Source organism: Tenrec ecaudatus, chromosome 4 (assembly GCF_050624435.1).
Source record: "Tenrec ecaudatus isolate mTenEca1 chromosome 4, mTenEca1.hap1, whole genome shotgun sequence".
Lineage (NCBI taxonomy): Eukaryota > Metazoa > Chordata > Mammalia > Afrosoricida > Tenrecidae > Tenrec > Tenrec ecaudatus.
Window position 1 is genome coordinate 74705607 of NC_134533.1, and position 12098 is coordinate 74717704.

At 40.1% G+C, this 12098-nt stretch overlaps 1 protein-coding gene across 2 annotated transcripts in view; it reads left to right on the top strand.

The window, feature by feature from the left end:
- AAMDC (adipogenesis associated Mth938 domain containing) overlaps positions 1 to 12098 on the top strand; it is a 43871-nt gene that overhangs the window by 6416 nt on the left and 25357 nt on the right. For both annotated transcript variants that reach the window (XM_075546340.1, XM_075546339.1), the window contains exon 2: positions 6552 to 6701. In XM_075546340.1, coding sequence (XP_075402455.1) covers positions 6570 to 6701 — 132 coding nt within the window. In that variant the 5' untranslated portion in view covers positions 6552 to 6569. The remainder of the gene's footprint in view (positions 1 to 6551; positions 6702 to 12098) is intronic.

Sequence of the window (12098 nt, forward strand, 5' to 3'; positions counted from 1 at the left end):
CCCAGCTAAAGACACTATGCAATTTGTGTAGGTTGTCAAATGAGAACTTAATTTGTGTAAATGTTCCCTGAAAAGACAATAAAACATTACTAAAACCAAACAAACATATACACACCGAACAACAGCCAGAATTCTCCTTAGAAGCAAGATGACAAGACTTTGTCTCACATACTTGAACGTGTTATCAGGAGAGACCAGTCCCGCCAGAAGGACACCATGCATGGTAAAGCAAGGTGCAGCAAGAACGAGGAAGGTCTTTGACAAGATAGACTGACACAGTGCTGTGGCTGCAACAGTGAGCTCAAACATCGCAATGGTGAGCATGGCACAGGACCGGGCAGTATTTCATGCTGTTGTTTGAACAGTTAATAGAAGTCAGAACCAACTGAATAACACCCAACAACACCAACGTGTGATACGAAACTAAAGAAAGAGAGAAACACACCACTCAACAATACTACTTGGAGACTTCAATATTCCACTTTCAGTGATAGAACAGCTAGACAGGAGATCATCCAAAATATATACTTGACCACTATAAACCAAGTAGACCTAATAAACGTCTATGGGACACTACCAAACAACAGCAGAATATGCATTCTTCGCACTGCACGTGGAAACATTCACCAGGATAAACCATTAATTGAATGTGGGGTATCCAGTTGTCTCAGAACCATTTATTGGAAAGACTGCTGTCCTTATTGTCATACACTCATTAAGTAGTAAGGTATTTCATACCCTTATTAAAAATAACTGACCATAAAAAAAAATAATAATTGACCATAGATGTATGGATTTCTTTTTAAACTTGTTTTATTCTTTTGATCTATAAAACTATTCTTTTTTAACTAGTTGCATTAGTTTTCTTCTTTCTTCCAAACCAGTTTATTAGACACTAATCCAGGCATCATACCATTCCATAGTCCATCAAGCAGTATTGTACAACTGCTACCAAAATCAGTTTCAAAACATTTTCTTCTTCATGAACTCCTTGATATCAGCTCTCTTTTTTCCCCTCCTACTCCACTATACAACCCCACCTAACCTGTAACCCTAATTCTAATTGGTGTTTCTGGATTCATTTACCCTGGGTTTCAAATACTGAAAAACATAGAAAATATATAACAAAGATTCAAGAAGCACACAATAAGATACAACACAGATAAACACCAACATGAATATATATATGAAAAAACAGATCAAGTCCAAAATGTTTCAGAGGAAAGATCAAGTGGCAAGGTTCAACTGTTCAAGTCAGATTTATCATTTTAATCTACCATAGTTTTCCCTCCAATATCTGTGTGAGAAGCAGGTTATTCCCATCCCTCAAGTATGCTTAAAAGGAAGTCATCAGAGGCTTGTTCCTTGTGTAGCTCCTGCAAATGTATTTTGGCTTCCATCAGCATCCATAGCCTTCTGCAAACGGTTTAAGCTCTGAGACTATTCCCTTCTCCGAATTTGGATTATATAATTTATATCTGTGGAGTGAGTTTTGTTTTTGTTGTTGTTTTTATATGAAATATTAGAAAGCAAGAAAATAGAATATTTTGTCTTCCCTTAAATCTTACTATTTTTGTTTGTTATTTTCTCTGAATGTCTTATAAAAAATCTGGGTGATATATTTAAAACAACATTTGGGGGCTCCATTTTTTGAGGGGGTTCCATTTTTAACGACATTTGTAAAGAACAGAAATGTGTGGTAATGATAGTTAATGTGATTTTCCATCTACTCATTGTTACTCTTTAATTATTTACTTTTTTAAATCATTTTATTAGGGCCTCATACAACTCTTATCACAATTCATACATACATCAATTGTGGAAAGCACATTTGCACATTCATTGCCCTTATCATTCTCAAAACATTTACTCTCCACTTAAGCCCCTGCCATCATGTCCTCATTTTTTCCCCTCCCTCCCCGTTGCTCCCTCCTTCATGTGCCCTTGATAATTTAAAAATTATTATTTTGTCATATCTTTCCCTGTCCAACGTCTCCCTTCACCCACTTTTATGTTGTCCATCCCCCAGGAGGAGGTCACATGTAGATCCTTGTAATTGGTTCCCCCTTTCCAACCCACTCTCCCTCTACACTCCCAATATCACCACTCACCACTGGTCCTGAAGGGATCATCTGCCCTGGATTCCCTGTGTTTCCAGTTCCTAGCTGTACCAGTGTACATCCTCTGGTCTAGCCAGATTTGCAAGGTAGAATCCAGATCATGATAGGGAGGGTGGGGGGAGGAAGCATTTAGGAACTAGAAGAAAGTTGTATTTTTTATTGTTGCTACATCGCTCCTTGACTGGCTCGTCTCCTCCCCAAGACCCATCTGCAAGGGGATCTCCAGTGGCCTACAAATGGACTTTGAGTCTCCACTCTGCACTGCCCCCCTCATTCACTATGGTAAGATTTTTTTGTTCTGATGATGCCTGATACCTTATCCCTTCAACACCTCGTGATCGTACAGGCTGGTGTGCTTCTTCCATGTGGACTTTGTTGCTTCTGAGCTAGATGGCCGCTTGTTTAGCTTCAAGCCTTTAAGACCCCAGATGATATATTTAGACAGACCTGTGGAGATAATAACATGCACAAAAACATGATAGAACAAAACCAATCAACAATATGCAACAAAACAACAACCCACTGACAAAGAACAAATCAAAGCACAACAAGAAAGAAAACCTTGTTCAAGGATCATTTGTTGGCCTTTAGGAGTGTTTTCCAGTCCAGTCTGTTGGGGCACCCCGCCCTGACCCCAAGTCCACCTTCAGCATTCCCTGGGGACCTTGCCGCTCCATTCCCTTGCTGTTCCAGTGCACTCCCCCAGTGATTTGCCTCGGTGTGGCTGGCTCAGGTTGGGCGCAATTCCCACACTGTTTCTCTGGTGCTGACCCCTGCAGGGCCATGGGTCAGTGCATTGTTACTCTTTCCACAATTTATTTCATTCAAAATTTTTCTAGTATGAACTGTAAAGAGAGCCTGGAGGTGAGGTGGTTACAATGGGCTATGATCTGAAAGGTTGGGAGTTCAAACCACCAGCCACTCCCCGGGGGAGAAAACTCACAGGAGCAGTCCCACCAAGCCTAATAGGGCTGCTTTGAGTTGGTATTGACTCAATGGCAGTAGTTATGATTGGTAAAGAAAAGATATATTTAATGGAGTTATATGGTTGAAGGGTTAAATTTCAGAACCCAGCAAACCAAGATATGTCAACTTCATCCACTTATTCAGCCTATCTCAATCTGAGTTTTCTTGCTTTAAAATGATAACAATAATCTTGACTTTGTAAGTTTCTTGAGAAACTAGAGATAAGATAAAGTTTGTAATGGAAGATAGATATCCAATTTTTTTAAAAGCAAACACACTGTCATAGAGTCGATGCTGACTCAGAGAGGACAAGAGAGAACTGCCCCTGTGGGTTTCTGAATCTATAACTATAAGAGGAAATAGAGGAAAGAGTAGGAAGCAAAGGGCATTTATAGTAGTCTGAATAAAGGCATGTTCATATGTAAATACATTTATATATCAGGATTATGTGGAAATAGATCTATGTGCATATTATAAGTTTAGTATTAAAGTAGCAGATGGACATTGGGCCTGTACTCAAGTACTCCCTCAATGCAAGAATACTTTTTCTATTAAACTGGCATTCCATGATGCTCACCTTCCCGACACAATCACTGAAGACAAAGTGGATGCATAAGCAAATACGAAGAAAGTTGATGGTGCCCAAATTTCAAGAGATATAGCATCTGGGGTCTTAAAGGCTTTGCAATAAACAAGCAGCGGCCATCTAGCTAAGAAGCAACAGAGCCCACATGGAAGAACCACCAGCCTGTGTGATCACGAGGTGTCAATGGGATCAAGTATGGGGCATCAAAGAACAAAAAAATCATATTGTGAATGAGGGAGAGTGTGGAGTGGAGACCAAAGCCCATCTGTAGCCAAATGGACATCCCCTTATAGAAGGGTCCCAGGAGAGGAGATGAGCCAGTCAGGGTGCAGTATGGCAGTGATGAAACCTACGTCTTCCCTGGGTCTTCAATGCTTCCTCCCCACTACTATCAGGACCCCAATTCTACCTTTAAAATTTGGGTAGACCTATATGCACACTAGTACAGATAGGAACTGGAAACACAGGGAATCCAGGACAGATGATCCCATCAGGACCAGTGATGAGAGTGGTGATACCGGGAGGGTTGGAGGGAAGGTGGGGTAGAAAGGGGGAACTGATCACAAGGATCACATATAACCTCCTCCCTAGGGGTCGGACAACAGAAAAGTGAGCGAAGGAAAACGTCAAATAGTGTAAGACATGAAAAATAATAATTTATAAATTATCAAGGGTTTATGAGGGAGGGAGGAGCAGAGAGGAAAGGAGAAAACGAGGAGCTGATACCAAGGGCTCAAGTAGAAAGCAAATGTTTTGAGATTGGTGATGGCAACAAATGTATAAAGGTGCTTGACACAATGGATGGATGTATAGATTGTGATAAGAGTTGTCAAGCCCCCAGTAAAATTATTTAAAAAAAGACTAGAAAGCACCATCTTTGAGCGGCTGGTGGTTTTGACCTGCTGACCTTGTAGTTAGCAACACCATGAGTAACCACTATACCACCAGGGCTCCTAGATAATCAATAAATGGAGTCTATTCTCTTACTTTTATTTAAAGAAAGAAAGAAAAATAAAAAACATTTTTTCATCCAATACTTGGAACAAGTGTAAATATTACTAAGAATAACAAAACATAATTATTGTCTTCAAGGAACTTATACCCTAATCAGAATAGTTTTTAAACATACGCACACAATGCTAATTTAGTGTGGTAATTACCCTTTTAAAGAATAAACCAGGAAGTATTTGCATGTAGTTGATAGATTCACAGAGAATAAACTAAGGCTTTCAAGAACAGAGGGGGAAATTACATATTACCTATGACAAATATTTATTTTTCAATATATGAAACAATTAGAAATAAAACATTGACATAATAGTCAATCCTACAGCCACTACCACTGCGTTGATTCTGACTCATAAGGCTCTCTAAGACTAAATGTTTAAGAAAGCAGTCAGCCTCATCTTTCTCCAATAGAGAGGTTATTGGGTTTGAACTACCAACCTTGTCATTAGCAGCCCAATGCTTATCCCAAGTGTGGTAGTTATACAATCATTTGTCAATTTGAGAGGATTATGAGTGAAGGGGTAGAGTCTGGCCTGTCAATCAAGATATAACCAATGAGGTCTCTGTGTAGACATGGCCTTCTCCTGAGAATTCTGGGACCTCCTATATTTTTCCTCCTTGGAGGCAGGAGATACTTCTGTCTCGACTCATTCCCTTGGAGACTCTCTACTGACATGGAGACGCTCTACTGACAAGACACATAGCACTACGCTGATAGACCCCGTGCCCTGGGAACTGGAGAAGCCACATGGACCTACCCTGATGCAACCAGACCTCTGAAGCCGGAGAAGCCACGTAGACCCCTGCCAGCGCTGAGATGCTTACAATGCCACGGATCCGAAAGATTTCCAACCCACTGACCTGTGATCTTCCTGCATTCAACATCATTGCATGTGTTTCATGAGTATGAAGAGGACTTTATAGATTGGTATGGGACATATTGGCTAATCTCAGATTTATGGACTTGATCTGGACTGGGTTGGGATGCTTTCTTAATGTACAATTACTCTTTATATAAAAGTTTTATACACATAGGATTCTCTATGAATTTGTTTCTCTAGTCTACCCAGACTAACACACCAAGCACCACCAGGATTCTTTTTTGTAAATTTGAAAAATTTGAGGACCCTAATTACCAATTACTATCAATAGTGAAACAGCTTATATTGTAACTAACCGTTGCCAATTGTAAATAACTATTGCCAGTAGCCAAGCAGGTGATCCGTTAGGCATTGGGCTGCCAACCACAAGATTAGCTGTTCAAACCTGCCAGTCTCTCCAAGAAAAAAGGATGAGGGTGTCTGTTCCCATAAAGTGTTTCCGTTTTGGAAATCCTAAAGAGAAGTTCTATTCTGTCTTATAGGGTCGCCATAAGTCTGATCGATTCGGTGACAGTGGACTTGATTTTGATATAATTATTTCTTCTGTTATTTGCCTTCTATCCAGGCAATTCTAGATTGTTTTTTCCTTCAATTGGTTACTGCTCGCGAGCTGCTTTGCCAAAATCTTAAGATTTATTGTTGGCTTTTAGAAATTGGTTTTCTGCTCACTTTGTAGTCTGCCTTTAATGTCTAGAGGACTGGACTTGTTGTCTCAAAACACTTTTGTTCAGTTTTGTACTTGTTTTGGGAGAAGAGAATATCGATCTCATCACACCATCACACCATAGTAATTCTCCACCTTTTAATTGTATCTCTCAAAAAATTTCTTAAGGATTTCCTTTGGAGTCTCAGTAGTACTTTATTATCTGGTTTTGATACCTGGGTATTTCAGGATCTCAGCGAATCAGGGCTGCCTATCCTGGTACTTTTAGAGCTATTTAGTAAACCTTACTTCACAAATAAAAAAGTTTATTTTTCTTTTCATTTCAGATTTCAATTAGGCCTTCTATGTCTTCCCCTGAAATTGCTTCCCTCTCCTGGGGACAAATGAAAGTCCAAGGCTCTAGGACAACCTATAAGGACTGCAAAGTGTGGCCTGGGGGCAGTCGAGCTTGGGATTGGAGAGAAACAGGGACCGAGGTAAGATTTTGGTGCTTGGTTAACAATGTATGTCTAAATGATTTACAACTTCTTAAGTCTTAAGAAACAAGTGAAAAGAAGGAACTATTATTCTTTTGAGCTCTCTCTCTTTTTTTTTTTAGATATAATTCAGATAGTCTACAACTCACACTTCTGCAATGCATACCAGTGGGTTTAGTGTTTTCTTAGGCATATACAAAAGAAAAAAATCAACTTATTACCATCAAATTGGTTCTGACTCATAGTGGCCGTATAGGACAGAATATAACTGTCCCTGTGAGTTTCTGAGACTGTAAATCTTTATAGAAGTAGAACGTCTCATCTTTCTTTTGCAGAGTGGCTAGTGGGTTAGAACTGCTGACCTTTCAGTTAGCAGTCCAAAGTGTAACACACTACACCACTGGGCTCCTCATAAACATATGCATCAATTTTAATTCCAAACATTTTTTAATCACTCTAACTCTTCATCTACTCTTTCCCTAGCCCCTGGGAACCACTAATTTACTTTCTGTTCCTACTACTGAAAACTTGCATATTCTGACCATTTTATATAAATGGAATCACACAACATGTGACCTTATATGTCTTCTTTGTCCCCTCACTTAGTATAATATTTTCAAAGCGCAGCCGTGTTATAGCATGTTTTAATACTTCATTCCTTTTAGTGGGTAAATAATATCCCCGTGTATGGATAGATATGCCACATTTGTTTATCCATTCAGCAGGAGATAGACATTTGGGTTTTCCCCATTTGGGGGCCATTATGAATGATAGTGCTATTCATATTCATTTACAAGATTTTTGTGGATATACATTTTCACTTCTTTTAAGTATATACTGTATTGCAACTTGAATTCTGAGCACCCCAGGTTGCAAAGGGCTATGGATTGCAGTGACGACCCAAAATCCATTTGCATCGTCCCCACATAGATTAAGCCTCCATCGAATTCTTTGTGATCATTGACCAAGTAATTGGTAATATTGCCCTCAGCCAGGGTGACTTGGAAAGTAATTAACCTCCACCCCTCTCCAGCCAGCCCTGGGAAGGGTAACCTCTAGGGGCTTGCTTGGTGTGTCCTTGATGGAGATTACCGAACTGGGGACACAGTAGGGAGGGTGGCATAGTCCTGAGCCATGCCCTATCTGTCTTGGCCTGACAGACTAGATCAGAGGCCCTTGACTACTCTTGTGAGCCCTTCAAATGTAATGTAGGGGTCCTAATCATGGTCCTACTCCTGTGCTATATTGATCTGCCACCAGTCATGCATTTGTGACTGTTCCCTTTGGTCTGTGCAGTATTTTAAGTAGTGTCCTGACATAAACCCTAGGATGCCATTTTGACCTTATGCTTATAGCCTTCTTCAACCAGAAGATGTATCTGTATCTTTGTCCCTTTTAAGACTTAATAAATGTTCTCCTTAAGTTATACTTGAGATGGGGTTGTTTTTGTATCAATATGGAGTAAAATTGCTGGCTCAGATAAAAACTCTATATTTTAACTTTTGGGGGAAATATTTTCCAAAGTAGATATACCTTTTAATATTCCCAACAGCAGTATATGAGGATTCCAATTTCTCTATACCTGTTTTCTTCTAAGAGAATTAATGATAAACATATAAATTTAATCCTGGACTCTCAATTATATTCCATTGATCTATATGTATTTTTATAATTAAATCATTTTCTTTGGGGCTTGTACAACTCTTATCACAATCCACACATACATCCATTGTGTCAAGCACTTTTGTGCATTTGTTGCCATCATCATTCTCAAAACATTTACTTTCTACTTGAGCCCTTGGTATCAGCTTCTCATTTTACCCCTCCCTTCCCTCTCCCCCTCTCCCATGAACCCTTGAAAATGTCTAAATTATTATTATTTTGTCACATCTTACACCATGCGACATCTCCCTTCACCTACTTCTCCTCCGTCCGTCTATTTTTGTGTCATTCCCACATTGCCTTGGTGACTGTAGCTTTGTAATAACGTTCAAAACTGGGAAGTGCGTGTTTTCCAACTTTGTCCCATATCTTCAAGATTGTATCCTGTATTTTTGGCCCCTTGCATTTTTGTATGGATTTTAGGATCTTGTCAATCTGTCCAAAAAAGCCTGGTGGAATTTTTTTGATAGAGAATATGCTAAACCATAAATCAATTTGGATAAAATGGATACTGCCATCTTAACAATATTCAGTCTTCCACTCCACAAACATAATATAGAGAGATAAAGGATAAAGGGACTGTCTCCACCAAATGCCTATGCAAAATAAAAATTAGCTGGCCATGCCACAAAAAAGGGGGGGCTTGAAAGAAATTGGGCACACATTAGAAACCTGTGGGGAAAGACTCCAAACTGGGCATGCGCAGATTCAAGTCGCTTGGGCAGGCACCGACTGTAGAAACTGGCAACACTGTGTCCTGCATGTGCCTAAAGGCAGCCACTAGGAACGGCCAATAACGCCAACCACTACCTCCCATGTGGAGGTAGGAAGCGCTAAAAAGCAGGAGGGGGAACAGAGCGCTCTCCCTTTCCTACAGTCGGGCACACCGCTTTGGGTTTCGCAGCCCCTTTCCGGCCATTTTTCACATGTTTTTGCCCCCTCCCCAGAAGCAGCCGCATGGTCCCCATTGCCACCTTGCACTCTTTCCCGGCATAGTGCGGACTGTCTGGACTGCATTACCCGAAACTGCCTTTTCCCTCATAAAAGTGGCCGGGGTCTTACAAAGTGCTTCTGCCGTGGGAATTCTTACAGCGTTGGGAAGCAGCCAGCCTTCAGGGAAAACCATCCCCGAACCTGACACCGGGCCTTCCCTTCAGCTCTTACGCTCCTTTTCGGATCTCTATGCTGCTTTATTTTGGCATACCAGTTCTGTGCTTTTTTGTTAAATTCCTTCCTAAGTAGTGTATTCTTTTGGGGGTTTTTATAAGTGAGATGCTCCCATCGTTTCCATTTTTAGATTGTTCATTGCTAGTATACCGAGGTAAATTTTGACTTTATAGCCTGATGTAATTGATGTATGGAATGTTATAGGAGCTGTAAAGAGCCCCCAGTAAAATGATTTTCAAATTTTGATTTTATATATCTATCATGTATTCCAGAAACTCGCAGCCTTTGCTTATTGGTTAATGTTTTTGGTGGATTCCGTAAGCTTTTCTATATACAAAGTCATTTTATCTGCAAATATAGGTTCATTTGTTTTTAAGTCCCTGCCTCCAGTGCAGTGCTGGAATAAAAAGGACAGACATTCTTGTATTGTTCCTGAACAAGTCACTCCATTACCCATTTCCTGCTTATAGAATTCTCGAGGCAGGAAGCTTTCCTTCATTTGCACTATCTCTGCCCCTTTCCATCTAAGCTGATGTGATTGTTGCTTTTGCGGATGAATAGCTCCATCAGTCACCAGCTCAACAAAACATGGAGTTGACACACCCTTGGTGAATGTTCTAGGACATATGCCCTTAGTTTGTACCATAGAATTTTCCAAATCTTCAAATTCTGGTTTCATTTTTCATAGCTCTTTTTAAAATCTATTTCCTCTCACATTCTAATCTTAAGTGACAAAGAGAATCATGCTGCCCCTTTAAAATTTTGCTTTGAAATCTCCTCAGCCGGGCAATGAATGTACAAATGTGCTTTACACATTGATGTATGTATGGATTGTGATAAGAGTTGTATGAGCCCCTAATAAAATGATTAAAAATAAAAAATAGATAAAAACAGAGTACTGAAAAATAAGAATTATAAAGTTCAGTTTTATTGAAAGAAAGTGTTATAGAAAAGAATACTTTAGTAAAACTGTCTTTTTTTATTAAATTAGTTTTTACTCCTTTTGAAAAAAAGAAATCTCCTCAGCCAAATATCCTAATTCAGCACGCACAATTTCTACCTTCTGCCAGGCCTCTGAACATAATCCCGACAAGTTATTTACCACTACAAAAGTTTTATCTTTCCTCCTGCGTCCACATCATATGTTTACCTTTTCCATGTGAAAAATCTCATGTAACATACACATTTCTAGCAGCACTTGGTTCAAGGTCGTAGGAGCTCTCCTCCCAGGCCTGAGTTCCTTCAGAGCACTCATCAGAATCTCTCTGAATCTCCATAATGTTACCAACAGTCTATTCAAGGCAAGTTAAGATCTGGTTATGAAGCACATCACATTTCTCTAGCCTCTACCTATTTCAAAAAAATGCAAACGGTTAAAATATACCCAGTCCAACACTAGGTGCAAATCACTACCCACTATTAAACAACTAGCATGTGCCTCGTCAAATACAGCTTTCAGAGTCACAAAACTAATACCATTGGGAAGCAGAAGTCGACTTGAGACTGACTCATGATTTTTCACTCTGTCCTCTGCCCTTGCTGCTTTCTCTCTGAAGGGATTAGGTGCCTGGATCGGGAACCTTGGTTCTTTGCTTCATGGAACTGAAAGAATTCACACAGCAGTAGCATTTTTGTAATCCAAGTGAGTTTTATGCAGGAAAGGGGTAGTTTCAGGTATTACAGCCTCAAAAAGGTACATGCTATTTCTGGAAAGCATGCCAGGTCTCACGGGGACCTCGGGAGAGGTCGCAACTGAAGATGGCCATTTCAGGGGAGCGTGGAAACACACGTGGAAGGAATGCCAGGGAGGAGCTCAGGAGGAGCCTCGCCCTCTACTTGCAGAGCACACAGGAAGAGGAGAAGAGATGGCCCTGCCCTCAGCCTGTGGTATCTATCTCCACTGGGTGTGGTTGAGGGCTTGACCGACGTTATTGGCTGAGTTTGGCTGGGTGATGGCATGTGGCCGGTGTCTAGCATTGTGTGTGGGCCCCTGTTGAACTTTCCCGTAGGTATCTAATTAATGTGCCTGCTTTCTGTGGCATGGACAGCTAATTTTCATTTAGCTCAGGCATTCAGTGGAGACAACCCACTCCCCTTTGTCCATAATCTAGTCACCTGTAAAAGGTAATAATTGTCCTTTTAGAAAAGAGTTTTCTATGTGGAAATATATATTGGTTATTCATGGTCACTTATGTATCCTTTTTATTAGTCTGAAAGAATATAAATTATTTTAAATCCAGACAATATATTCTAGAATTGATAGAAAGATGAGCCAAATAGCTGCCACCCAAAGAGAACCAATGGAAGTGTGAAAACTCCCCAATCTTGATGTTGTAATAAAGTTATTTTATAGATGTAGATGTAAATCCACTGACTTTAAGGAAAAGAGATTGCATTCAAAATGTGGTAGGCTTTGTCCAGTCAGTTGAAGGCTTTCAGATTACACACCGAGGTTCTCTGAAAATGACCCGCTACCTCAGTACTCTCATACCAGCTCCTGCCTGAGTGTCCTGCCTGTGGCTTTACCACAAATTACAGATTTACCCACGCCTATAAGTGATTTTTTTT